A 24111-nucleotide genomic window follows, 5' to 3' on the forward strand; every position below is an offset into this window, starting at 1 on the left:
CATTTTCCACTTTAAATGGATTTTCATTTAGAAGAGAATTCCTTAAAAAGGAAAAATTTAATCCAGGCGGTCAATTACATCGCTGATAAGCCTGTGTGAATTGCACTGTGTTGGTTGGCAAAATAACTATATTTTAATAATACACTAATTAACAATGTTGTTAATTAAGTTGTTGTAACAACGATCACTTTTTTCTTTGTCTTTAGTGGATATATGTTAGCCACTGGAATGAATAAACTGCGTATATGAAATTTGCCAAGTAAAAAAATAAGATAAAGGATGCCAACTAAAACAATACACGTGTGCTAACGGTGCTTTATCGATCAATATGATGTCTGCACTACTATCGCATACCTTTTTGTGTGGTAAATGATTTGTTTTGACGGGAGGGCATGTGTCTGACATTCATGTGGCATCGCCACACTAAGATGCAATTCTGAAAATACCGCACCAGAATATCGCTTTTATTAAGTATCTAAAACATGTCCCGCTTACACATACACTACAATAATGCTAGAGATACGTGGCGTATCATAGTAAATAATGCTTTGTTTGTTCCGTTTGATTTTTAAGATGTAATAAACACTTTTTCAGTCACGGCAGGCAGTGACACTTTTCACAACTCACACTTTTCCTGTGATAGCTGGTTTACCAGTGCTAAGTGTACATATTTATCCCAGAAATTGAGAACTATCTTCCTTGAATAATTGGTAGAAGGAGAATGGCAGCAGAGAGGATTTCAAGACCAATCAATTCCCACACAAGGATTGCGCTCGGACCGGGGATCAAACAGGCGATCCTCGTCCTTGCCGCGGACCGATATAGATGCAACAATTTAGCCATTGAAAGAAATCGTATACTTGATCTACCATTTTCTAAACCTTGTGGAAAGCACAGATAAATTGACAGCGCTGCGAAAATGGTTAACTATGATTAGTCAAATCGTCCAATGGAATGCAAGATATTGATTGCATACACAGTATATTGCATAATAATTTTATTAAAATCAGAAGCCTAAAACGTTACTTCATTGTATTTAGTTAACACTAGAAATGTGTCAAGGACAAAGGATGCCTTTACCGCACGTTTAGACACGAATCCACTATTTGTTTTGTGGACATATAGAAAAGGGCACATTATTTAGCCTAAACTAGTCGTAGCCAAAATTAATTTATTTACGATCATCCACACGTTTGTGTCATTCAACTGTTAAAGTTTAAGCAAGATCCACCAAGGACTTAACTAGAAGTTGAAAACCCAACATTTCGGACTATCGGTATATATTTGAAAAAAGAAGAAAAAAAGACAAAGGTCAATATTTCTGTTCAATCTCGTCATAGCAAAAAAATATAATCCGACCATCTTCACATAAAGGTAATTAAACTATTTAGATCTTCATGAAATCCATCTTCTTAAGAAAAGCTGATAACACAAACTTGAGGCCGTACATGCCTACAAATGCAATGCTCAATGTCTCTCAACCCGTGGGGCATACACATATATATTAAAATATGCAGTTTTTATTTGGTTTATTAACCAAGACAATACAATATTACAATAAAATCGCGATAAAAACCTAGTACTGAATTGAGGTTCTTACTATAATCCATATTAAAAGTTCAATTCAGTACAGGATGTCTACCATTTCACACGTAAATTGATGTAAAGATTTCAAAGACTATCTGTTTCGAAAATGGTCTTGATCAGTAACAAGATCTACAATCTCATGCCAGACATTTGAAAACAGCCTGATAAAACTATGGCAAAAGTTGATGAGCCACTTTAGGCAAATTGAACTTATTGTGTTGAAAACATACTGAAGAAATATTTTTAATCTACACATATAACATTTAGAAATCCTTTTTTATTATGCTTTTCCACTACATTTTTCAAATACATGTATACATGTAGAAAGGTACTTTTAACGCCTGTGATGCAAGTGACACTATCAAATTAAAGAGTTCGAGCACAAATCTAGGCTCTGTGAATAGTTCAGTTGCATTAGTGAGCAGTGCCCCATTCTGTTCTTGTCCAAAGAAGCAGTCAGTGTGCCTCAAGTTTTTGGCTTCACCATTGTTTGCCTGAAAATAGAAAAAAACATGTTATTTTATATCTATTTTTTTAATCACTACTATAATTTGAATATGAAAAGAAGCCCCCGCATAAAAAAATCATTATGTACGATTTTTTAAGCCTATTTTCACCAATGTTCTAAACAGGATTTATGATTGCCTTTCTGTACTTGTGAGCAACACGAAAAGAAGTAAACATTCTTTTGACATTTCATCCCTTCTTGGAACATCCAGGAATGTGATTTTTGAAGCCATGTGAAAAAATTGTAAAAAAATTACTTCCAAACTTTCCGACAAGAAACCTTTCACAAAACTCTGACAAACATAAATGAGCCTTGCACAGGAAAAATGGGGCTTAATGCATGTGCATCAAGTGTCTCCAAAATTCGGCTGTCAGGTATGACACTTTTTGCCTAAACTGGTCTTCCGCTAAGAAGAGATTTGTTTTGAGCCGATTGCACATGCTAATCTGGGATGAACTTTACGCACATGCATTAAGCCCTGTTTTGCCAGAGTGAGGCTCTTTGATCTGAACATACGTGAATCCCTTGTTTCCGGTGAGCAGAATGTAGGGAGTCTTCTCCTGCTGCTGCTTCTCTTTCAGCAAGGCCACCGTGTTTAGCGGTGTATCTGTCGTGCTCATCTTCAACATCAGCTGTAATACAAAGGCCATATACACCCACATGCTTATTGGAGCCTTGTGCTGCGAAAACTGGTCTTCATGCATGTATGAAAAGAGTCAACCAGGATAATAAGGGGAGACACTTTCCATTTTTATGATTTTTTTTCTTTTTAAGGAACTCTCTTCTTAACAAAAATCCAATTTAGGCAGTAAGTGTTGCCCTTACTAGCCTGTGCAGACTGCGCAAGGTAATCTTACACATCATTCTACACACATGCAAGAAGTCCACTTGTTCCAGAACCAGGCTCAGACACATGCTTATCATAACATGGAACAGTTTTTCAAAGACAAACAATACAATTCTCCATTATAAAATACAAAAATCAAGAAGGAAACAATTCAAGTTTCTTAAAACAATATCATGCAATAAGAAAGTTTACTAAATGTTAAATAAAACTGGGATTGTTATTGCTGCAGTAACTTTCAGGCCATATCCAAATAGAAATAATGTACCCTCAATCAGTGTCCATTCCTTACACTAAAACTCTCAAACTTAAACCCTCATGGTTTAATTTATAGATGTAGATTTAATTTACATACATAGGAAAATAAAAATTGCAAAACTTTTTAAAATATTATTGGTAAGATGTCCATGGTTAATCGCCTTTGTTGTGGGAATAATTACATACTACATGCTGTCTCCTAATGGTGGTCATAAGTGGTAAGTTATTTTAAAATACAATAAACAAGACTATTGCAAAGCAATAAAAGTCCCCTACCGACTCCACCATTGTCAGAAATTCCACCATTGTCAGAATATTTTTTTTATTTGTAGCCATAGCAACCAGAATTTTTGACGTAGGAACAAAATGAAATGCCGTGCATAATGTCCATATTGCCATCTATCCATGCGGAAACTACCGTCAATGTTTGTGAAACTGTCTAGTAGTATGCATATGGTTTCGTGGTGTGATTGTCTTAATATGTATAGCCTACACTTATTGTCGCAAATGAATTTCTATATGCGTATTGACGGCCTTTGGTGATTTTGGCGTTTTTGCAGACTTGTATAGGCTTGTGTTTGAATATTTATAATGAAACTTCACGCAATCAAAATAAGAATTTCAGTCATAGACATAATTGTTTAAGGATATTAACGTATGTGTTGCAATTATTTAAATAGTCACAAAAAGTAGAACCATCTGCCATACACGCGTTTTGTAAAATATTTTATTTTTGTTGATTATCTGCTCATATGAAGACATTTCCATTAAACTTTCTGCATTCTAGAGAAACAATGCATGTAACCATTTCAGCAAAATACGCTATAGCTGTTACATCGCCCACCTGTGTACCCGTCTTCGCAGCATATTATAACAAAGAAATCGGCTTCTTGATTGAGAAGTAAGTACTGATTTACTACCCGCTACGTTTGAGGATTTGATGATGGTTTTTCCACTTAAAATTTAATATACAATTTGATTTTAAAAACAAAATAGTATCCAATTTATAAATAAATTGCAAACGTTTGTTTTATAAACTGAAATTTAGCGGGAACGTTCACTTTCTCGCCATTGTTATCCTAAGCAGAAGTGTGTCTCACAGGCTACTAAACCACTAAATATAGATACATTCCAATATTGTTTTTTACGTTCAATAGCTAGATTAGTTTTAATTGTTTGACGCCACAGAAGCGAGTATAACCAAGTAGGAAATGTAAACATCGGAAATATTATTTGTCGTATGACTTTTGAAATAAAATTAAACTATTAAAACGATCGTGCCCTTTATGGGAGAATATGTTTGCACTATTTCCCTTTGCCTATGCGTATATCCATGTCTTGCCAGTCTTCTTTCGCTCTCAGCACTTTGATAATTCATTTTATTTATTTTTTCAGTTTCTTCGATATTCACGCCGGTATTTCTGACCCCAGCGTTTTCATTCCGCCTGCCGAGTGCGCCGGTCTTTAATCGTGTGCATTACATTACTTTCTTGTATTATGATTGTTCAAATTAATAAAAACAGTAGATACATAATAAAATTGACTTTGTAACACATGGATAAGCAAGTTGAGTTGTTATATCTGTTATCTTCCCAATTGCTTGTCGTTGTTAAACGGCGTAGAAATAATCACGTTGCGCAATATCGTAAACATGGGATATTTAAGCACGCATTTTTAAATTAGGCATTTCTTTGACACTGGATGAAGGTGAAAACAACCAAAACGAATTAGCAATGTATGTTCCCTATACTTTCTTCATTCTCCCTCTTTTAAACGTATTTTTAAATACAACGAAGAAAATTTCAACAAAGCAATAGATTTAATATCACTTTAACGCTGAACATTATGTGTTTTCGTGATTGGGACAAAGTGAGCAAAATCGGGATTATGCCATTGTCTATTTTAAAGGGGCCTTTTCACGTTTTGGTTAATTGACAAAATAAAAAAAAAAATTTCAGATTCGCAAATGTTCGTTGATGTTTTTGAGAAAAACAGTAATACTGAACATTTACCGTTCTCTAAAATATCCATTATATGCATCTTCTGACAATAACCTGATTTCTGTTGTTGTCGTTATATTTTGTGATACTACGATGATTGCTGGCATAAAGTATAAAATACATCACTCATTGTATGAGCACGGATGGCCGAGTAGTCTAAGTGATAGACTTTTACTCCAGGTGTCAGTGGTTCGAGCCCAGTTGAGAGTTACTTTTTTCTTTCTTTAATTTTATTATTTTTTTACACAAAGTGAGCAAAATCGGGATTATGCCATTGTCTATTTTAAAGGGGCCTTTTCACGTTTTGGTTAATTGACAAAATTTAAAAAAAAAACGTTTTAGATTCGCAAATGTTCGTTGATGTTTTTGAGAAAAACAGTAATACTGAACATTTACCGTGCTCTAAAATATCCATTATATGCATCTTCTGACAATAACCTGATTTCTGTTGTTGTCGTTATATTTTGTGATACTACGAGGATTGCTGGCATAAAGTATAAAATACATCACTCATTGTATGAGCACGGATGGCCGAGTAGTCTAAGTGATAGACTTTTACTCCAGGGGTCAGTGGTTCGAGCCCAGTTGAGAGTTACTTTTTTCTTTCTTTAATTTTATTATTTTTTTACTGGAACGCTTTAGATCCAATGTTTGCATTTATCAATATAAAGCATTTAACGACAAACTTTAATACATGCCAAAATCTGTGAAACGGCTACATTAAAAATGGGAAGTGTTGAGTAATATACTGAGACAAGATGCCGAGCCCGTTGTCCATTATACCTATCATAACGTTATTGAGTCTAGTACGGGAAGACGGGGCTCAATACATGTACGATAAGTGACGTACCGGATCAGCCTTTAAAGTCCGCACAGGCTAATAACGGACACTTCCCGCTTTCATGGAATTTTTCATTTAAAGGAAGTAGTTAAATAAATGATTTCTTATAGAAATCCAGTTAAGAAGGAGAGTATAGTGCTGAGTGACTGCACAGGCTAATCTGGTGCGAAAATATACGCATATGCAATAATACCCGTTATCAAAAAGCTTGTTAACTTCAGCTTTCAATGCGGGACTCGGGCATTTATGTCCTTTCAACAGGGTGACTTAGTGTATCATACTAACAGTTTGAGGGTGACTTAGTGTATCATACTAACAGTGTATCATACTAACAGTTTGACAGGGTGACTTTGTGTATCATACTAACAGTTTGACAGGGTGACTTTGTGTATCATACTAACAGTTTGACAGGGTGACTTAGTGTATCATACTAACAGTTTGACAGGGTGACTTTGTGTATCATACTAACAGTTTGACAGGGTGACTTAGTGTATCATACTAACAGTTTGACAGGGTGACTTAGTGTATCATACTAACAGTTTGACAGGGTGACTTTGTGTATCATACTAACAGTGTATCATACTAACAGTTTGACAGGGTGACTTAGTGTATCATACTAACAGTGTATCATACTAACAGTTTAACAGGGTGACTTAGTGTATCATACTAACAGTGTATCATACTAACAGTTTGACAGGGTGACTTTGTGTATCATACTAACAGTTTGACAGGGTGACTTTGTGTATCATACTAACAGTTTGACAGGGTGACTTAGTGTATCATACTAACAGTTTGACAGGGTGACTTAGTGTATCATACTAACAGTTTGACAGGGTGACTTTGTGTATCATACTAACAGTTTGACAGGGTGACTTAGTGTATCATACTAACAGTTTGACAGGGTGACTTAGTGTATCATACTAACAGTTTGACGGGGTGACTTAGTGTATCATACTAACAGTTTGACAGGGTGACTTTGTGTATCATACTAACAGTTTGACAGGGTGACTTTGTGTATCATACTAACAGTTTGACAGGGTGACTTAGTGTATCATACTAACAGTTTGACAGGGTGACTTAGTGTATCATACTAACAGTTTGACGGGGTGACTTAGTGTATCATACTAACAGTTTGACAGGGTGACTTAGTGTATCATACTAACAGTTTGACAGGGTGACTTAGTGTATCATACTAACAGTTTGACGGGGTGACTTAGTGTATCATACTAACAGTTTGACGGGGTGACTTAGTGTATCATACTAACAGTTTGACAGGGTGACTTAGTGTATCATACTAACAGTTTGACAGGGTGACTTAGTGTATCATACTAACAGTTTGACAGGGTGACTTAGTGTATCATACTAACAGTTTGACAGGGTGACTTAGTGTATCATACTAACAGTTTGACAGGGTGACTTAGTGTATCATACTAACAGTTTGACAGGGTGACTTAGTGTATCATACTAACAGTTTGACAGGGTGACTTAGTGTATCATACTAACAGTTTGACAGGGTGACTTAGTGTATCATACTAACAGTTTGACAGGGTGACTTAGTGTATCATACTAACAGTTTGACAGGGTGACTTAGTGTATCATACTAACAGTTTGACAGGGTGACTTAGTGTATCATACTAACAGTTTGACAGGGTGACTTAGTGTATCATACTAACAGTTTGACAGGGTGACTTAGTGTATCATACTAACAGTTTGACAGGGTGACTTAGTGTATCATACTAACAGTTTGACAGGGTGACTTAGTGTATCATACTAACAGTTTGACAGGGTGACTTGTGTATCATACTAACAGTTTGACAGGGTGACTTAGTGTATCATACTAACAGTTTGACAGGGTGACTTAGTGTATCATACTAACAGTTTGACAGGGTGACTTAGTGTATCATACTAACAGTTTGACAGGGTGACTTTGTGTATCATACTAACAGTTTGACAGGGTGACTTAGTGTATCATACTAACAGTTTGACAGGGTGACTTTGTGTTTCATACTAACAGTTTGACAGGGTGACTTAGTGTATCATACTAACAGTTTGACAGGGTGACTTAGTGTATCATACTAACAGTTTGACAGGGTGACTTTGTGTATCATACTAACAGTTTGACAGGGTGACTTTGTGTATCATACTAACAGTTTGACAGGGTGACTTTGTGTATCATACTAACAGTTTGACAGGGTGACTTAGTGTATCATACTAACAGTTTGACAGGGTGACTTTGTGTATCATACTAACAGTTTGACAGGGTGACTTTGTGTATCATACTAACAGTTTGACAGGGTGACTTTGTGTATCATACTAACAGTTTGACAGGGTGACTTAGTGTATCATACTAACAGTTTGACAGGGTGACTTAGTGTATCATACTAACAGTTTGACAGGGTGACTTAGTGTATCATACTAACAGTTTGACAGGGTGACTTAGTGTATCATACTAACAGTTTGACAGGGTGACTTTGTGTATCATACTAACAGTTTGACAGGGTGACTTTGTGTATCATACTAACAGTTTGACAGGGTGACTTAGTGTATCATACTAACAGTTTGACAGGGTGACTTAGTGTATCATACTAACAGTTTGACGGGGTGACTTAGTGTATCATACTAACAGTTTGAGCATTTATCTTGGAAGCCACTTGTTCACTGTTTTGCAAAATGACGATGCAAACAGTAACAAATAAATATAACACTTTATTTAGTGCATTTATACAGCCAAAGTATAACGGTATGGTGGTGCGGTGGTCGAGTGGTAACACTCTGGTCTGCCATTCCAGAGGTCCTCGGTCCAATGCCCGGCCGGGGCACTGGAAATTTCAGAAATGCTTCAAGTGTTTCACACCCAAGTAGAGAGATGTACTGGTATGAAACCCAAGGTAATTCTCGCGTGTATCGGTGCTATACACTGAGCACGTAAAAGAACCAAGGGATCTATTCGCAAAGAGCTAGGGTATCGCACCCGGATTCCTTGTATCCCAATACTGTCTCTTCTGCTTTTTGTCTCTTCAGCAAAACCAAAGGACCCCCTTGGAAATAAGTGCTTGCACTTTCATGGGTTATCCTTGACTGCAAGTTAAAAGAAATACATACAAGTGATAGTACCCCTGACTAAAAACCACATCAGTCCGCTTATGCATATCGATCAATCGAAGTCGGAAAAATAAATCGCAGTTTGACAATTTTTTATTATAAATACATGTACAAGTAACATTTAGCGATTAAAGTATCATCCAGTATCAAAAGCTAATCCGGTGCAATGCTAGCGAGTTAGGATCAACTTTAGTTTTTTAAGTAAATGCATTTACCGATATTGCATTAAAATAGCGTAAACCTGTGAACAAGTCACAGACAATGGCCTTTGAACATGGGACACATGATCAGCACACAAGTTGTTATAAAATTTGGTAATTATTTGAGCATATTTATCTGTGAAAAGAGGGTTTGATGCATGTGCTTAACGTGTCGTCCCAGATTAGCCTGTGCTGTCAGCACAGGCTAATCAGGGACGACAATTTTCGCCTAAACTGGAATAGTTATAAGAAAATACTTTCTGTAAGCGAAAAATACCATACATGCGGAAAGTGTCGTCCCTTATTAGCCTGTGCGGACTGCACAGGCTAATCTGGAAAGAAATATTACACACATGCATAAACCCCTTTTTCACAGAGCATGGCCCATTTAAAATGTTGAAGTTCCGATCTGAACAAGATGTAAAACACCGCATGATATGAGAACTGACCTTTTGGAGTCTATGACATCGGGCTTACACGCGCCTTTACACGTTTCCCAAATCATGATGAAGTGACAGTCTGGACATGCCCTTCTTTTGGCATTTGAACAAGAGCAGAATACATGTCGAGGTACTATTCATTCAACATTATCCACATGAGCACTACTTGACATGAGCCTTATCGTGTCATGTTCTAGACAGACTCGAAGGTCGCTAGACAGACTTCAAGGGCGATACGTGCATGTTAAGACATCTTACAGACTCCAGATAAGAACGCGATTACCGACAACATGATCTGATGCATAAAATGGGAACGTTCTCATTTACAAATCAGTATTCAAAAAAGGGCTACACACTCTTGTCAGATAAATTGGAACGTTCCGTGAAGCCCTCGCATGAAACCATTTGATTTGAACAGTTGTTACTAAGTATAGCATTCACATAAGTCTCGTTCTGGGACAACTGGACTTGATGAATGTGCGTAAAGTGCCGTCCACGATTAGCATGTGCGGTCCGCAAAGGCTAATCTGGGACAACATTTTCCACTTTAAATGGATTTTCATTTAGAAGAGAATTCCTTAAAAAGGAAAAATTTAATCCAGGCGGTCAATTACATCGCTGATAAGCCTGTGTGAATTGCACTGTGTTGGTTGGCAAAATAACTATATTTTAATAATACACTAATTAACAATGTTGTTAATTAAGTTGTTGTAACAACGATCACTTTTTTCTTTGTCTTTAGTGGATATATGTTAGCCACTGGAATGAATAAACTGCGTATATGAAATTTGCCAAGTAAAAAAATAAGATAAAGGATGCCAACTAAAACAATACACGTGTGCTAACGGTGCTTTATCGATCAATATGATGTCTGCACTACTATCGCATACCTTTTTGTGTGGTAAATGATTTGTTTTGACGGGAGGGCATGTGTCTGACATTCATGTGGCATCGCCACACTAAGATGCAATTCTGAAAATACCGCACCAGAATATCGCTTTTATTAAGTATCTAAAACATGTCCCGCTTACACATACACTACAATAATGCTAGAGATACGTGGCGTATCATAGTAAATAATGCTTTGTTTGTTCCGTTTGATTTTTAAGATGTAATAAACACTTTTTCAGTCACGGCAGGCAGTGACACTTTTCACAACTCACACTTTTCCTGTGATAGCTGGTTTACCAGTGCTAAGTGTACATATTTATCCCAGAAATTGAGAACTATCTTCCTTGAATAATTGGTAGAAGGAGAATGGCAGCAGAGAGGATTTCAAGACCAATCAATTCCCACACAAGGATTGCGCTCGGACCGGGGATCAAACAGGCGATCCTCGTCCTTGCCGCGGACCGATATAGATGCAACAATTTAGCCATTGAAAGAAATCGTATACTTGATCTACCATTTTCTAAACCTTGTGGAAAGCACAGATAAATTGACAGCGCTGCGAAAATGGTTAACTATGATTAGTCAAATCGTCCAATGGAATGCAAGATATTGATTGCATACACAGTATATTGCATAATAATTTTATTAAAATCAGAAGCCTAAAACGTTACTTCATTGTATTTAGTTAACACTAGAAATGTGTCAAGGACAAAGGATGCCTTTACCGCACGTTTAGACACGAATCCACTATTTGTTTTGTGGACATATAGAAAAGGGCACATTATTTAGCCTAAACTAGTCGTAGCCAAAATTAATTTATTTACGATCATCCACACGTTTGTGTCATTCAACTGTTAAAGTTTAAGCAAGATCCACCAAGGACTTAACTAGAAGTTGAAAACCCAACATTTCGGACTATCGGTATATATTTGAAAAAAGAAGAAAAAAAGACAAAGGTCAATATTTCTGTTCAATCTCGTCATAGCAAAAAAATATAATCCGACCATCTTCACATAAAGGTAATTAAACTATTTAGATCTTCATGAAATCCATCTTCTTAAGAAAAGCTGATAACACAAACTTGAGGCCGTACATGCCTACAAATGCAATGCTCAATGTCTCTCAACCCGTGGGGCATACACATATATATTAAAATATGCAGTTTTTATTTGGTTTATTAACCAAGACAATACAATATTACAATAAAATCGCGATAAAAACCTAGTACTGAATTGAGGTTCTTACTATAATCCATATTAAAAGTTCAATTCAGTACAGGATGTCTACCATTTCACACGTAAATTGATGTAAAGATTTCAAAGACTATCTGTTTCGAAAATGGTCTTGATCAGTAACAAGATCTACAATCTCATGCCAGACATTTGAAAACAGCCTGATAAAACTATGGCAAAAGTTGATGAGCCACTTTAGGCAAATTGAACTTATTGTGTTGAAAACATACTGAAGAAATATTTTTAATCTACACATATAACATTTAGAAATCCTTTTTTATTATGCTTTTCCACTACATTTTTCAAATACATGTATACATGTAGAAAGGTACTTTTAACGCCTGTGATGCAAGTGACACTATCAAATTAAAGAGTTCGAGCACAAATCTAGGCTCTGTGAATAGTTCAGTTGCATTAGTGAGCAGTGCCCCATTCTGTTCTTGTCCAAAGAAGCAGTCAGTGTGCCTCAAGTTTTTGGCTTCACCATTGTTTGCCTGAAAATAGAAAAAAACATGTTATTTTATATCTATTTTTTTAATCACTACTATAATTTGAATATGAAAAGAAGCCCCCGCATAAAAAAATCATTATGTACGATTTTTTAAGCCTATTTTCACCAATGTTCTAAACAGGATTTATGATTGCCTTTCTGTACTTGTGAGCAACACGAAAAGAAGTAAACATTCTTTTGACATTTCATCCCTTCTTGGAACATCCAGGAATGTGATTTTTGAAGCCATGTGAAAAAATTGTAAAAAAATTACTTCCAAACTTTCCGACAAGAAACCTTTCACAAAACTCTGACAAACATAAATGAGCCTTGCACAGGAAAAATGGGGCTTAATGCATGTGCATCAAGTGTCTCCAAAATTCGGCTGTCAGGTATGACACTTTTTGCCTAAACTGGTCTTCCGCTAAGAAGAGATTTGTTTTGAGCCGATTGCACATGCTAATCTGGGATGAACTTTACGCACATGCATTAAGCCCTGTTTTGCCAGAGTGAGGCTCTTTGATCTGAACATACGTGAATCCCTTGTTTCCGGTGAGCAGAATGTAGGGAGTCTTCTCCTGCTGCTGCTTCTCTTTCAGCAAGGCCACCGTGTTTAGCGGTGTATCTGTCGTGCTCATCTTCAACATCAGCTGTAATACAAAGGCCATATACACCCACATGCTTATTGGAGCCTTGTGCTGCGAAAACTGGTCTTCATGCATGTATGAAAAGAGTCAACCAGGATAATAAGGGGAGACACTTTCCATTTTTATGATTTTTTTTCTTTTTAAGGAACTCTCTTCTTAACAAAAATCCAATTTAGGCAGTAAGTGTTGCCCTTACTAGCCTGTGCAGACTGCGCAAGGTAATCTTACACATCATTCTACACACATGCAAGAAGTCCACTTGTTCCAGAACCAGGCTCAGACACATGCTTATCATAACATGGAACAGTTTTTCAAAGACAAACAATACAATTCTCCATTATAAAATACAAAAATCAAGAAGGAAACAATTCAAGTTTCTTAAAACAATATCATGCAATAAGAAAGTTTACTAAATGTTAAATAAAACTGGGATTGTTATTGCTGCAGTAACTTTCAGGCCATATCCAAATAGAAATAATGTACCCTCAATCAGTGTCCATTCCTTACACTAAAACTCTCAAACTTAAACCCTCATGGTTTAATTTATAGATGTAGATTTAATTTACATACATAGGAAAATAAAAATTGCAAAACTTTTTAAAATATTATTGGTAAGATGTCCATGGTTAATCGCCTTTGTTGTGGGAATAATTACATACTACATGCTGTCTCCTAATGGTGGTCATAAGTGGTAAGTTATTTTAAAATACAATAAACAAGACTATTGCAAAGCAATAAAAGTCCCCTACCGACTCCACCATTGTCAGAAATTCCACCATTGTCAGAATATTTTTTTTATTTGTAGCCATAGCAACCAGAATTTTTGACGTAGGAACAAAATGAAATGCCGTGCATAATGTCCATATTGCCATCTATCCATGTTCCAAGTTTCATGAAAAAATATTAAGAACTTTAAAAGTTATCGCAGGATCCAGAAAAATGTGACAGACAGACAGACAGACAGACTGACTGACACACAGAGCGCAAACCATAAGTCCACTCCGGTGAAACCGGTAGGGGACTAACAAATCTACAGCCAATAATAAAGCCAAATTTGTTATCCTTTAACCCTTAAGCTTGAGCTTGATCTTTGAGATTGGGAGATGGTTGTTACACGCAACATTAAGTTTTATGATAATGTAAGTTAATGTCAAGTAAAATCAATAAATATATGGCAATGTTATGGTGGCCTCATGTCCAAATTTGACATATGACCTTTAGGTTTTGCCTTCAAGGTAGGAGGTTTAAAACACAAGAAAAATAATCTCATGATAGATTATATTTAAAACATTTTGGTGACAATCAGATGAAAAAATGATTGAGTGAGACAGCAGAAATCATCAAAGAACCACATTAAGAAAAATTCAATGACCATAACTCAAATGTGCATTGTGAATGGTGAATGGTTGTTAAGATTTGCCTAAATTTTAGGCTTATCAACATTCTCAGAAAGGGCGATGAATATCTGATGAAAACTGGTTGAGATAGAGAGTAGAAACAAAAAAAAGTGGACAAAATCATGTTAACACAGCGTGGAAACTATATGCCAACCTTTGAGAGCATAATCAAAATCAATTGAGCCTCATTCTGGGAATAAAAGCCTTCATGCATGTGCCTAAAATGTGTCCCAGATCAGCCTGTGCAGTCAACATAGGCTTATCAGGGATAACACTTTCTGCCTACACTGGATTTGAATCTAAAATTAACCTCCTTTAAGCTAAAAATTCCCAAAAAGCAGAAAGTACGACACTGATTGGCCTGTCCCTGATTTGGCTGCACAGGCTAATCCAGGACAAAAATTAACATGCATGCATTAAGCCAAGTTTCCCCAGAACGTTGCTTAATGGATAACCAACTGTTCGCAGTAAAATCATTGGAAGAAATTTAGAGAGAGGGCACTGCTATCTATGATGGAAGCTTTACAAAAGAAAAGACCCACCTGTGCCTCCTCTAGTTTCTTGGACCTCTTCTCTGTCTTCTTCTTGCCTGAACCTTTCCCATGGAAACGATGTGAGAGCTGGCGGAAGGCCTCTTTCTCGTTAAGTTGCCGCCCGGACTCGTCAGCATACTCGAGTTTCACATCCGGTTTGTACCCTACCTTCTCCTTGAACTCGGACAAATTGCCCGTGTACCGATCTCGCTTCTTGTACTTCTCATCTAGGTCACTGAAACAGTATGTAAAACACTGCATCAGTATGGAAGTCACTGCATCAGTACTTAAGTCACTGAATCAGTATTTAAGTCACTGCATTAGTATTTAAGTCACTGCATAAGTATGGAAGTCACTTCATCAGTATGTCAGTCCCTGCATCAATATGTAAGTAACTGCATCAATATGTAAGTAACTGCATCAATATGTAAGTCACTGCATCAATATGTAAGTAACTGCATCAATATGTAAGTAACTGCATCAATATGTAAGTCACTGCATCAATATGTAAGTCACTGCATCAGTATGGAAGTGACTGCATCAGTATGTAAGTTATTGCATCGGTATGCAAGTCTTTTCATCAGTATGTACGTCACTGCAACAGAATGTAGGTTACTGCATCAGTATGTAAGTCACTGCATCAGTCTTAAAAGGGGGGTTGGGGTGGAATAGTGGGATTCGTTGGGTAATGCTCGGTGATGCACGTAACTCAGGGAAGATGTAAGTAAACCTATTAAATATAAACTTGAAGGATTAGCTAGAAAGTAAGTTCAAATATTATTTACATGTTTTTAACAAGGATTTCCATGATAATTTATTTTATCCCACTTTTACAGCAAATTCGGTTGATTAAAGCCCTGTTGATTAAATTTCTGCTATATTCCATTGCACGAAATGATGTCATTTTTTCGACAAAATTTTGTGTAAAAAAGGTTCACTGAATAAAAAGTGGGATAAATAGAATAATAGATAAGTGTTGATAATAGATCAGGTTAATCATGCTCGGCACGAAAACAAAAAAGCAATCGCAAAGGCTCGTGCTTTTTGTTTTCTAAGCCTCGCATGATAAACCTGATCTATAATTAACACAAACCTGTTATTCACTATGTAATCAAAATATCATTTGAGCCTTGCTTGCAGAATAAAGTTTTAATGCATGTACGTAAAGAGTCGTCCCAGGATAGCCTGTGCAGGCTTTTATCGTATTTTTACATTTACATATTTATGCGCAAAGTGTTGTTCTTGCAAACTGCTCAAGCATGTGTTTGACGACAATTAAATCACATGCTTTGAGCCCAATTTTCCCAGAACGAGGCACAATTAACATCTCATAAGAGAGCAGCCCCACAAGGGATGAAACAGTTCCGTGCCTTCATTCTATTTTTTAAAGGCTTTAATCGAAATTAAAATGTGGACTGCACAGGCTAATCTGGGATGAAACTTGCCGCACATGGGCTTCCCCAGTCCACCTACTCATATCTCTTGTCCTCGATGGAGTAATTCTGGGCCTTGATCTCCATCATTCCGGCCGTGATGCGGTGCGTCCGTATTACCTCCCTCTCCAGAAATCCCTTGTTGACGGCCACGCTCAAGGCTGCACCCATGCCCTTGTTGATCACAGGCTCGTCCTCCAAGATAGCTGTGTCCTCACCCTGCGAAATTAGTGGGAAGACATATCTACAGAGGTTGAGAAATGACAGCCAATAAAATTGCTCATTGCATTTTTTTTTTTCTTTTGCTGGCAATGTTATAATCAGCAAATTTTCAAAATCGGATTTTTCTGGCTGTCCATGAAATATTCCGAAAAATCTGTCATCCCTACCCCATTTTGAAAAGAATTAACATGTATATCACAAGGGGCCCTTGGCAAAATCACATCAGGGGAAAAATAACATCCCAGATGTGATAAGTCCTTGATGGAGCTTGATTGCACATCTTGACAGTTTCTGGCTTTCATGTAAACACAACCTACCACAAGATTGACAGGTGTCTCGTCTATCTCGACCCGGTTCCAGCCAGACTGCTCCTCCTCCTCTTCTTCCTCCATTCGCCGTCTCTCATCTTGTAACTCTTTCTCTAGCTCCTGCAATCAACAACAACACCAACATGTAGAGAGACCATGGCCACAGAGCACCTAGGCAAACTTAACTAGTGCTGACTCTGCCATCAGCAAAGTTAGCTGATACACAAATTGACCAAATTGGCTACAGAAAAATCTTTTTTGGCTAAATCTTTAACACATAAAAAAATACAAATAGGTAGAATTTAGCCACAGCGAGTACAATTTTGCCAAAGACAATTCTGCTCCAAAGATTTTTGTATTTCATATCCATTTCTATGTATGAAATCCTACGACATACCATATTCAAACAAACTGGTATAATACTAAATCTTTTTACATTTTCCTTTTTTTTAAAACGTTTAAACAACCCTTGCTCTGGGAAAACCGGGCTTTATGCATCTGCGTTAAGTGTATTGCCAGATTAGCTTGTGCATAACACACAGGTTTATCAGGATCGAGGGTCTGACAAGTAATGCTTGTGTAACCTTATCACGTGAGGTATGTTTGGTAGATTTGAATACGAGACGTTTATTTGGGCCTCGTTTTGGGGAAAATGCTTATATTGCATGTGTTAAGTGTTATCCTGTTTAAATAGCCTGAGCGGTCACCACAAGCTTGTCAGGGACGACATTTTACGTCCAAAGTGTATTTTCGATTAAATGGAGGTCCTTTAAACGAAACATTCAATAAAAGCGGTAAGTGTTTGCCCCTTAAGAGGGCTGCACATGCTACCGGTAATCTGGGATGACAATTTAAGCTCATGGGGCTCAATTTCGAAGAAACTTCTGTGATGTCATCCAAAGGCAGTTCCAGGGTTCCAGATTTCTCCCCCCCCCCCCCTAAAATCTTCAAAATAAAGTCAATTCATTTTATGTTTTACACTTAACTACATCTAAATCACCTATTAAAACTTGTCAAAGCCTTCAAAACCACTAAAATCGTGGAGCTTCGCCCCCTCCCCCCTGGACCCCCAAAACTATAAACTATGCACTTTTTGGCATTATAAGAAGGTACTTTGATGAAAGTACATAAGGCGTGACATGCTCGAGAAGTGGTTGTCAAAGCCTTCAAAATCATTAAAATCGTGAAGCTTCCGGGGGGGATGGGGGGGGGGGGCTTCGCCCCCTGGACCCCCTAAGCCACAAACTATGCACTTTTTTGGCATTATAAGAAGGTACTTTGATGAAAGTATAAGGCGTGACATGCTCGAGAAGTGGTTGTCAAAGCCTTCGAAATCACTAAAATCGTGAAGCTTACGGTGGGCATCGCCCCCTGGACCCCCTAGTAGAGCTTTGCCCTGCACCCGCCAGGGGCCCTAGCGGCCCCCTTGACCCCCAGCAAATCTTTCAATATCCCGCCCCCCCCCCCCCAAACAAGAAATCCTGGATCCGCCCCTATTATCCATGACCATTTATGTTAGCATTTCGATGATGTCCTCTTTCTCTTTTATCGACCATGGGTGTGACTTAGATTGGGTATGTGACTTAGAATTATGGCGTCACTTTTATGTTTTTTCCATCGCTATAATAACCCATGACGTCTGTCGTGAATAGGTGCTTGACGTAGTTTAATGTTTAGGTAACGCACATGTATTTGTGACGTTACGTTGTAAAAAGTTTAATAAAAGGATTTGATTTTAAATAAAATACCTTTTACTTTGATGTGATCTTTTTGCAATAGTTTTTTTTAAATTTATGTATAGTAATAATAATCCCGCTGGTGCATGTATTATATCTTGCAGTTAAAAAAAATCCTGCTGATAATCACAAATGATACGACAATGGTGTATATTTTTTTAACTTTCAGAACAAAGAGTACAGGCTGAACCTGGTGACCAAGAAATGCAACGTAACGGTTCCCTCGCATCCGTTCTGGAAGACAGGCGTTGTCCCGGGCTCCAAGTTCCTGTTCGAGGCCGAGGCAGGGGCGGCGTCCATTCCATTTGAGCACCTTACTGTCCAGAACTGGGACATTACATTCGACAATGGAGGTAAGACGCTTTTGGTACATGCGCTTTGAGATGTATTACAGAAATATCTGCAGTGTAACGCCTATAAACGTATACGGAAACTACCGTCAATGTTTGTGAAACTGTCTAGTAGTATGCATATGGTTTCGTGGTGTGATTGTCTTAATATGTATAGCCTACACTTATTGTCGCAAATGAATTTCTATATGCGTATTGACGGCCTTTGGTGATTTTGGCGTTTTTGCAGACTTGTATAGGCTTGTGTTTGAATATTTATAATGAAACTTCACGCAATCAAAATAAGAATTTCAGTCATAGACATAATTGTTTAAGGATATTAACGTATGTGTTGCAATTATTTAAATAGTCACAAAAAGTAGAACCATCTGCCATACACGCGTTTTGTAAAATATTTTATTTTTGTTGATTATCTGCTCATATGAAGACATTTCCATTAAACTTTCTGCATTCTAGAGAAACAATGCATGTAACCATTTCAGCAAAATACGCTATAGCTGTTACATCGCCCACCTGTGTACCCGTCTTCGCAGCATATTATAACAAAGAAATCGGCTTCTTGATTGAGAAGTAAGTACTGATTTACTACCCGCTACGTTTGAGGATTTGATGATGGTTTTTCCACTTAAAATTTAATATACAATTTGATTTTAAAAACAAAATAGTATCCAATTTATAAATAAATTGCAAACGTTTGTTTTATAAACTGAAATTTAGCGGGAACGTTCACTTTCTCGCCATTGTTATCCTAAGCAGAAGTGTGTCTCACAGGCTACTAAACCACTAAATATAGATACATTCCAATATTGTTTTTTACGTTCAATAGCTAGATTAGTTTTAATTGTTTGACGCCACAGAAGCGAGTATAACCAAGTAGGAAATGTAACATCGGAAATATTATTTGTCGTATGACTTTTGAAATAAAATTAAACTATTAAAACGATCGTGCCCTTTATGGGAGAATATGTTTGCACTATTTCCCTTTGCCTATGCGTATATCCATGTCTTGCCAGTCTTCTTTCGCTCTCAGCACTTTGATAATTCATTTTATTTATTTTTTCAGTTTCTTCGATATTCACGCCGGTATTTCTGACCCCAGCGTTTTCATTCCGCCTGCCGAGTGCGCCGGTCTTTAATCGTGTGCATTACATTACTTTCTTGTATTATGATTGTTCAAATTAATAAAAACAGTAGATACATAATAAAATTGACTTTGTAACACATGGATAAGCAAGTTGAGTTGTTATATCTGTTATCTTCCCAATTGCTTGTCGTTGTTAAACGGCGTAGAAATAATCACGTTGCGCAATATCGTAAACATGGGATATTTAAGCACGCATTTTTAAATTAGGCATTTCTTTGACACTGGATGAAGGTGAAAACAACCAAAACGAATTAGCAATGTATGTTCCCTATACTTTCTTCATTCTCCCTCTTTTAAACGTATTTTTAAATACAACGAAGAAAATTTCAACAAAGCAATAGATTTAATATCACTTTAACGCTGAACATTATGTGTTTTCGTGATTGGGACAAAGTGAGCAAAATCGGGATTATGCCATTGTCTATTTTAAAGGGGCCTTTTCACGTTTTGGTTAATTGACAAAATAAAAAAAAAAATTTCAGATTCGCAAATGTTCGTTGATGTTTTTGAGAAAAACAGTAATACTGAACATTTACCGTTCTCTAAAATATCCATTATATGCATCTTCTGACAATAACCTGATTTCTGTTGTTGTCGTTATATTTTGTGATACTACGATGATTGCTGGCATAAAGTATAAAATACATCACTCATTGTATGAGCACGGATGGCCGAGTAGTCTAAGTGATAGACTTTTACTCCAGGTGTCAGTGGTTCGAGCCCAGTTGAGAGTTACTTTTTTCTTTCTTTAATTTTATTATTTTTTTACACAAAGTGAGCAAAATCGGGATTATGCCATTGTCTATTTTAAAGGGGCCTTTTCACGTTTTGGTTAATTGACAAAATTTAAAAAAAAACGTTTTAGATTCGCAAATGTTCGTTGATGTTTTTGAGAAAAACAGTAATACTGAACATTTACCGTGCTCTAAAATATCCATTATATGCATCTTCTGACAATAACCTGATTTCTGTTGTTGTCGTTATATTTTGTGATACTACGAGGATTGCTGGCATAAAGTATAAAATACATCACTCATTGTATGAGCACGGATGGCCGAGTAGTCTAAGTGATAGACTTTTACTCCAGGGGTCAGTGGTTCGAGCCCAGTTGAGAGTTACTTTTTTCTTTCTTTAATTTATTATTTTTTTACTGGAACGCTTTAGATCCAATGTTTGCATTTATCAATATAAAGCATTTAACGACAAACTTTAATACATGCCAAAATCTGTGAAACGGCTACATTAAAAATGGGAAGTGTTGAGTAATATACTGAGACAAGAGGCCGAGCCCGTTGTCCATTATACCTATCATAACGTTATTGAGTCTAGTACGGGAAGACGGGGCTCAATACATGTACGATAAGTGACGTACCGGATCAGCCTTTAAAGTCCGCACAGGCTAATAACGGACACTTCCCGCTTTCATGGAATTTTTCATTTAAAGGAAGTAGTTAAATAAATGATTTCTTATAGAAATCCAGTTAAGAAGGAGAGTATAGTGCTGAGTGACTGCACAGGCTAATCTGGTGCGAAAATATACGCATATGCAATAATACCCGTTATCAAAAAGCTTGTTAACTTCAGCTTTCAATGCGGGACTCGGGCATTTATGTCCTTTCAACAGGGTGACTTAGTGTATCATACTAACAGTTGAGGGTGACTTAGTGTATCATACTAACAGTGTATCATACTAACAGTTTGACAGGGTGACTTTGTGTATCATACTAACAGTTTGACAGGGTGACTTTGGTATCATACTAACAGTTTGACAGGGTGACTTAGTGTATCATACTAACAGTTTGACAGGGTGACTTTGTGTATCATACTAACAGTTTGACAGGGTGACTTAGTGTATCATACTAACAGTTTGACAGGGTGACTTAGTGTATCATACTAACAGTTTGACAGGGGTGACTTTGTGTATCATACTAACAGTGTATCATACTACAGTTTGACAGGGTGACTTAGTGTATCATACTAACAGTGTATCATACTAACAGTTTAACAGGGTGACTTAGTGTATCATACTAACAGTGTATCATACTAACAGTTTGACAGGGTGACTTTGTGTATCATACTAACAGTTTGACAGGGTGACTTTGTGTATCATACTAACAGTTTGACAGGGTGACTTAGTGTATCATACTAACAGTTTGACAGGGTGACTTAGTGTATCATACTAACAGTTTGACAGGGTGACTTTGTGTATCATACTAACAGTTTGACAGGGTGACTTAGTGTATCATACTAACAGGTTGACAGGGTGACTTAGTGTATCATACTAACAGTTTGACGGGGTGACTTAGTGTATCATACTAACAGTTTGACAGGGTGACTTTGTGTATCATACTAACAGTTTGGACAGGGTGACTTTGTGTATCATACTAACAGTTTGACAGGGTGACTTAGTGTATCATACTAACAGTTTGACAGGGTGACTTAGTGTATCATACTAACAGTTTGACGGGGTGACTTAGTGTATCATACTAACAGTTTGACAGGGTGACTTAGTGTATCATACTAACAGTTTGACAGGGTGACTTAGTGTATCATACTAACAGTTTGACGGGGTGACTTAGTGTATCATACTAACAGTTTGACGGGTGACTTAGTGTATCATACTAACAGTTTGACAGGGTGACTTAGTGTATCATACTAACAGTTTGACAGGGTGACTTAGTGTATCATACTAACAGTTTGACAGGGTGACTTAGTGTATCATACTAACAGTTTGACAGGGTGACTTAGTGTATCATACTAACAGTTTGACAGGGTGACTTAGTGTATCATACTAACAGTTTGACAGGGTGACTTAGTGTTATCATACTAACAGTTTGACAGGGGTGACTTAGTGTATCATACTAACAGTTTGACAGGTGACTTAGTGTATCATACTAACAGTTGACAGGGTGACTTAGTGTATCATACTAACAGTTTGACAGGGTGACTTAGTGTATCATACTAACAGTTTGACAGTGGTGACTTAGTGTATCATACTAACAGTTTGACAGGGTGACTTATTGTATGCATACTAACAGTTCGACAGGGTGACTTAGTGTATCAGACTAATCAGTTTGACAGGGTGACTTAGGTGATCATACTAACAGTTTGACAGGGTGACTTAGTGTATCAATACTAACCAGTTTGACAGGGTGACTTAGTGTATCATATCTAACAGTTTGACAGGGGTTGACTTGTGTATCGATACTAACAGTTGGACAGGGTGACTTAGTGTATCATACTAACAGTTGACAGGTGGACTTAAGTGGTAATCATACTAACAGTGTTTGACAAGGGTGACTTAGTTGTATCATACTAACAGTTTGACAGGGTGACTTTGTGTATCATACTAACAGTTTGACAGGGTGACTTAGTGTATCATACTAACAGTTTGACAGGGTGACTTTGTGTTTCATACTAACAGTTGACAGGGTGACTTAGTGTATCATACTAACAGTTTGACAGGGTGACTTAGTGTATCATACTAACAGTTTGACAGGGTGACTTTGTGTATCATACTAACAGTTTTGACCGGGTGACTTTGTGGTATCATACTAACAGTTTGACAGGGTGGACTTTGTGTATCATACTAACAGTTTGACAGGGGACTTAGTGTATCATACTAACAGTTTGACAGGGTGGACTTTGTGTATCATACTAACAGTTTGACAGGGTGACTTTGTGTATCATACTAACAGTTTGACAGGGTGACTTTGTGTATCATACTAACAGTTTGACAGGGTGACTTAGTGTATCATACTAACAGTTTGACAGGGTGACTTAGTGTATCATACTAAACAGTTTGACAGGGTGACTTAGTGTATCATACTAACAGTTTGACAGGGTGACTTAGTGTATCATACTAACAGTTTGACAGGGTGACTTTGTGTATCATACTAACAGTTTGACAGGGTGACTTTGTGTATCATACTAACAGTTTGACAGGGT

General features: G+C 37.1%; 2 protein-coding genes across 9 annotated transcripts in view; one reads left to right on the top strand and one right to left on the bottom strand.

Annotated features, from left to right (window-relative positions):
- The window catches only part of LOC127873178 (mammalian ependymin-related protein 1-like), a 32639-nt gene extending 12390 nt beyond the window's left edge, over positions 1 to 20249 (top strand). The window contains exons 4-6 of one of the 6 annotated variants that reach the window (XM_052416898.1): positions 18839 to 19022; positions 19502 to 19589; positions 20083 to 20249. In XM_052416898.1, the coding sequence (XP_052272858.1) occupies positions 18839 to 19022; positions 19502 to 19589; positions 20083 to 20155 (345 nt within the window). In that variant the 3' untranslated portion in view covers positions 20156 to 20249. Of the gene's footprint in view, positions 1 to 4010; positions 4099 to 4592; positions 4760 to 18838; positions 19023 to 19501; positions 19590 to 20082 lie in introns of those variants that run through there. The other 5 variants (XM_052416896.1, XM_052416897.1, XM_052416893.1 and 2 more) reach the window with 5 other exon arrangements.
- LOC127873177 (U4/U6.U5 tri-snRNP-associated protein 1-like) lies at positions 1515 to 17049 on the bottom strand. Of its 3 annotated transcripts, none has more exons than XM_052416890.1 (5): positions 16943 to 17049; positions 16444 to 16622; positions 14980 to 15205; positions 2612 to 2727; positions 1515 to 2081 (listed from the first exon to the last, which is right to left on the bottom strand). In XM_052416890.1, exons 1-5 carry the CDS (start codon positions 17015 to 17017, stop codon positions 2054 to 2056), a joined length of 624 nt encoding a protein of 207 aa, XP_052272850.1. In that variant the 5' UTR covers positions 17018 to 17049; the 3' UTR covers positions 1515 to 2053. The 3 variants fall into 3 exon arrangements, with proteins under 3 accessions (XP_052272850.1, XP_052272849.1, XP_052272848.1); XM_052416889.1 differs by lacking the exon at positions 2612 to 2727 and adding an exon at positions 12928 to 13043; XM_052416888.1 differs by lacking the exons at positions 1515 to 2081; positions 2612 to 2727 and adding exons at positions 11831 to 12397; positions 12928 to 13043.
- Positions 20250 to 24111: the final 3862 nt, after the last annotated feature.

Source organism: Dreissena polymorpha, chromosome 3 (genome assembly GCF_020536995.1).
Source record: "Dreissena polymorpha isolate Duluth1 chromosome 3, UMN_Dpol_1.0, whole genome shotgun sequence".
NCBI lineage: Eukaryota > Metazoa > Mollusca > Bivalvia > Myida > Dreissenidae > Dreissena > Dreissena polymorpha.

Excerpts from the sequence above, each read along its gene's own strand:
- LOC127873177 (XM_052416890.1), bottom strand. The coding sequence starts at position 17,017 with ATGGAGGAAGAAGAGGAGGAGGAGCAGTCTGGCTGGAACCGGGTCGAG. Across the intron at positions 15,206-16,443 it reads ATCGAGGACAAGAGATATGA|TGACCTAGATGAGAAGTACA; the intron begins GTAGGTGGACTG and ends ATACTGTTTCAG. Across the intron at positions 2,082-2,611 it reads ACCGGAAACAAGGGATTCAC|GCAAACAATGGTGAAGCCAA; the intron begins GTATGTTCAGAT and ends TTCTATTTTCAG.